The 3,626-nt window shown below is 35.6% G+C and overlaps 1 protein-coding gene across 1 annotated transcript in view; it reads left to right on the forward strand.

Moving 5' to 3' along the window:
• LOC109848634 (cleavage and polyadenylation specificity factor subunit 2) overlaps positions 1 to 3,626 on the forward strand; it is a 20,272-nt gene that overhangs the window by 16,150 nt on the left and 496 nt on the right. Inside the window, 5 exon segments of the mRNA XM_020418246.1 lie at positions 1 to 85; positions 200 to 244; positions 1,447 to 1,611; positions 1,975 to 2,049; positions 2,174 to 2,307. The exon segment at positions 1 to 85 is cut by the window's left edge and continues 18 nt beyond it. Of these exon segments, the coding sequence (XP_020273835.1) occupies positions 1 to 85; positions 200 to 244; positions 1,447 to 1,611; positions 1,975 to 2,049; positions 2,174 to 2,266 (463 nt within the window). The 3' untranslated portion in view covers positions 2,267 to 2,307.

Raw genomic sequence — 3,626 nt, forward strand, 5'->3', positions numbered from 1 at the left:
CTGTTTGAAGCATGTTTGTCCCCATGTTTATGCTCCACAAATTGAAGAACCCATTGATGTAACTTCTGATTTATGTGCATACAAGGTATTGACTATTTTTCCTTTTGCCTGGAATTTAATGGCTTGATATCTAGATGATGCTTCATTTTGGTTTGTTAACACATGCTTACTTCTCATGGGTTCTTATATGACACCACAGGTTCAGCTTTCTGAGAAACTAATGAGCAATGTTCTCTTCAAGAAGGTATGAAGTTTCATCTTAACTGTGACACTACAACAAAATTCCATGAAATTATTCTTGAGGGTTCTAAATTAGACTTAAAATGTTAGACGATTCACCAATTTGTACTCTATGCAAATATTTCGACTGGATGACATGACTATTAATCTTCATATGGTTCAAGAGAATAGTGAAGATGTTGGCAGAAGCCTATTTCTTGCAACTGTCAAAGAGTAGCGATGATATGCTTTTATATTGGGAGGATAAATCATAAATATTTACGTGATGGAGATTTATTCAGAGTAAGATTGAGACCCGTAAAAATGTAGACTGAATTAAAAGTTCAAAGAGTAACACATCGCTCAAATATGATGTTACTGATGGTTTTGACACATAATATGATGTTACTGATGGTTTTGGTTTGGCTGTTAGCGGATTAGCAGGTATCCAAGCTCAAACTAGCCTCTACACTTGGTAGCTACAATGGAAGAAAAACCACGAAAACTATAAAAATTTGGGGGGAAAGTCATCAGCCATAGTTATCAGCCATTGACAGTCTTGGGTTGTGAATTTAATTGCTCTGCTTTTGATTATCAAATCTTGTGCAAAGTAGAAAAGCACTTGGAACCTTAGATGCTGGTTCAATGACATAGTTTAGAATTGAAAATCTTAAACCTGCTGCGCTTGCTAGCAAAAACTAATAGGAGAAACAATCGGTTGATAAGTTGATGTTCTGATATGCTATCACCACCAGATGGAACTCCTTTTAAGGAGCTTTAACATAACCCTATTGTTTGGTAAACTTTTCAGCTGACAATGTTGTCTTACTTCCCTAAAATATGGCATTATTGTTAGTTTCTGGAAGCAGAGGTTCATGCCTGAAGTCACTGTGGTGACAACTAGCAGACGGATGACTTCATATAGGACGTTCTCTTAAGTTTATTCAAGGGATACAGCAAATAGATGCTATCCTACTTGATGACCAAAAAGCTAAAGAATAAGCTATAATGTAATGGATTAAGTTTTTCACATCTACAGTATATGACCTACATATATAAGGCATGTAACTTCAGCATTTTCAATTACATGTGCGTGGGCATGCAGCATTATATGAGCATTAACATTGCTAACTGGAGGATGGTTATTCATGTTGTTGCTCGAATTATCTGTTTATTTTATTTACTGCCTGGAAGGACTTTCTGATAAACTCTAGACATTGCTAACAGCTTGGTGAATATGAGATTGCTTGGATTGATGCTGAAGTAGGAAACACTAATGACATGCTTTCTCTGCTTCCTCTCTCATCAAAACCTCCGCCGCACGATTCAGTACTCGTCGGAGATTTGAAGCTGGCTGATTTCAAGCAATTTCTTGCAAGCAAAGACATTCAGGTAGAACTCTTTTCCTTATTCTTGAAAATATATGCTCCATTTCTCCATAGGTGTTTAGATGTATTACATATTCCATGGTAAGAAAGGTGCTCTTTTGAGAAAGAAGTGCAGTTTATTATCGAAAACATTCCATGGAGTAAAGAATGCTCTCCGTGTGAAGTATAAAAAGCTAGTTTGAAACTATGAACAAATACCATCTCCCACATCTTATTGCGTATTAGTCATTTATTCTGTTATTAAATGCTCATTTTAAAAGTATTTTAGTCAATTTATTCTGTTATTTTAAGTAACTGGAGTTTTTGATTTGATTATTCATGGTGCATTACATATTAGTCATTTCATGTCTTTTCTTTCTGTCTTCAGGTAGAATTTGCTGGGGGTGTTCTGCGTTGTGGTGAGTATGTCACCCTTCGGAAAGTTAGCAATCCCAGCCAGAAGGTTATTTCCTATATCCCTCTTAACAACGGGTAGTTGATTTATAGATATTGACCGATATGGCTTTTTAATGCTTTTATGTTTCTTTCTTTTCTTTTTTCCTTTCTTTTCTTATTCTTGTTTGTAGGCTGGTGCTCAACAAGTGGTTATTGAAGGACCTCTGACAGAAGAATATTACAGAATCAGAGACCTTCTCTATTCACAGTTTTATTTACTGTAGGCTGAGGATGTAAAACCCCGAAAGCATCAGATGACTTCAATGTAAGTTCTAGATAAGCGTGATGCATGATTTATACCATCCATAATGCTTCTAATTTTTATATTAAGTTCAAGATGATAGATCAGCATGCTTTATTCTATGTGGCTAAATTTTAGAAAACCCCCTTACTTTGGACAGATTACTCCCATAACTTTCAAAATATCAGAAAACCCCTTCAACTTCAAGATTTTTTCATAAGACCCGCCTAACGGTGTTAAGTGCAATTTTTACATGGGTGGGTAAAATTTACACAGTGGGATATATTTGCCAGCAAAAATTAAAGTTCACGCTTTTAGGGTTTTTTTCTTGAAAAACATTGAAAGTTGAAAGGGGTTTTTTAATAATCCTTAAACTTTGTTTTTGTTTTTCTTATTTGCACATTTAGCCCTTAAATCATCTCTATTTGCAAAAATACCCTTCAAATCTCAATATTTGCAAAACTACCCTCAATTCATCAACATTATAGAAAGATGCCCTCCGCTTATTCTGTTAAGGTATATACTTAGCATATTCCATTTTAATTATGTTAATTTTTTTTAAAAATGACTAAATTACCCTTGTTATTTGCTTCTTTTCTTTTTACTAACTACATTAAAACTCTGTTCTCTCGTCTTCTCTATTCTCTATCTGAAAGAAAACCCACCTCCAGCTGCGTCAAACAGTTTCATGCACCAAAGTAACCACATTTCTCCATTCTAACCCATGTACATTAACGAAAGAAGAAAGCACTAAATAAATTTTGAAACGAGAATCTGCGAGATTGGCTGCTTTCAGTCATCTCACTCACAAGTTTGGAGCCTACAATCAATTGAATACCTCTCTAATTTCACTCTTATCTCATCTATCAATCTGAGAAGTAATAAGCTAGAAATCACAAAATATTCATTAAGCACTTAAATCGGCAAGTTGGCCCGATTCTGATGCTGCCACGGAAGCCTTTGGCTTCGCTTATGTAGTTCGGCCACTTTCAGTCATATGCCACTTCCACTCGGTGTCTGTATCCTCCCTCTCCTACTTCTATGCATATCCCTCTCCTTTATCTTCCTAATTTTGATCAGGGATGTAGGAATGAGTTGATGGGAATTGGAATTTGGGATGACCTGAGCTGAATTGAGTAAGGGTACACCAATAAAAATACATCTGATCTGTTTGATTTTGAAATGAGAGGCATTTTTGTTTCGATGTTGATGAATTTGGGGGTAAATTTGCAAATACTACGATTTGGAGGGTATTTCTGCAAATATTGATGATTTAAGGGGTAAATATATAACTAACCTTTTTTGTTTATTGTTTTTGCTTTGTTTGGAGGGGGGGGGGGGGG

This window comes from Asparagus officinalis, chromosome 7 (assembly GCF_001876935.1).
Source record: "Asparagus officinalis chromosome 7, Aspof.V1, whole genome shotgun sequence".
Classification (NCBI taxonomy): Eukaryota; Viridiplantae; Streptophyta; class Magnoliopsida; order Asparagales; family Asparagaceae; genus Asparagus; species Asparagus officinalis.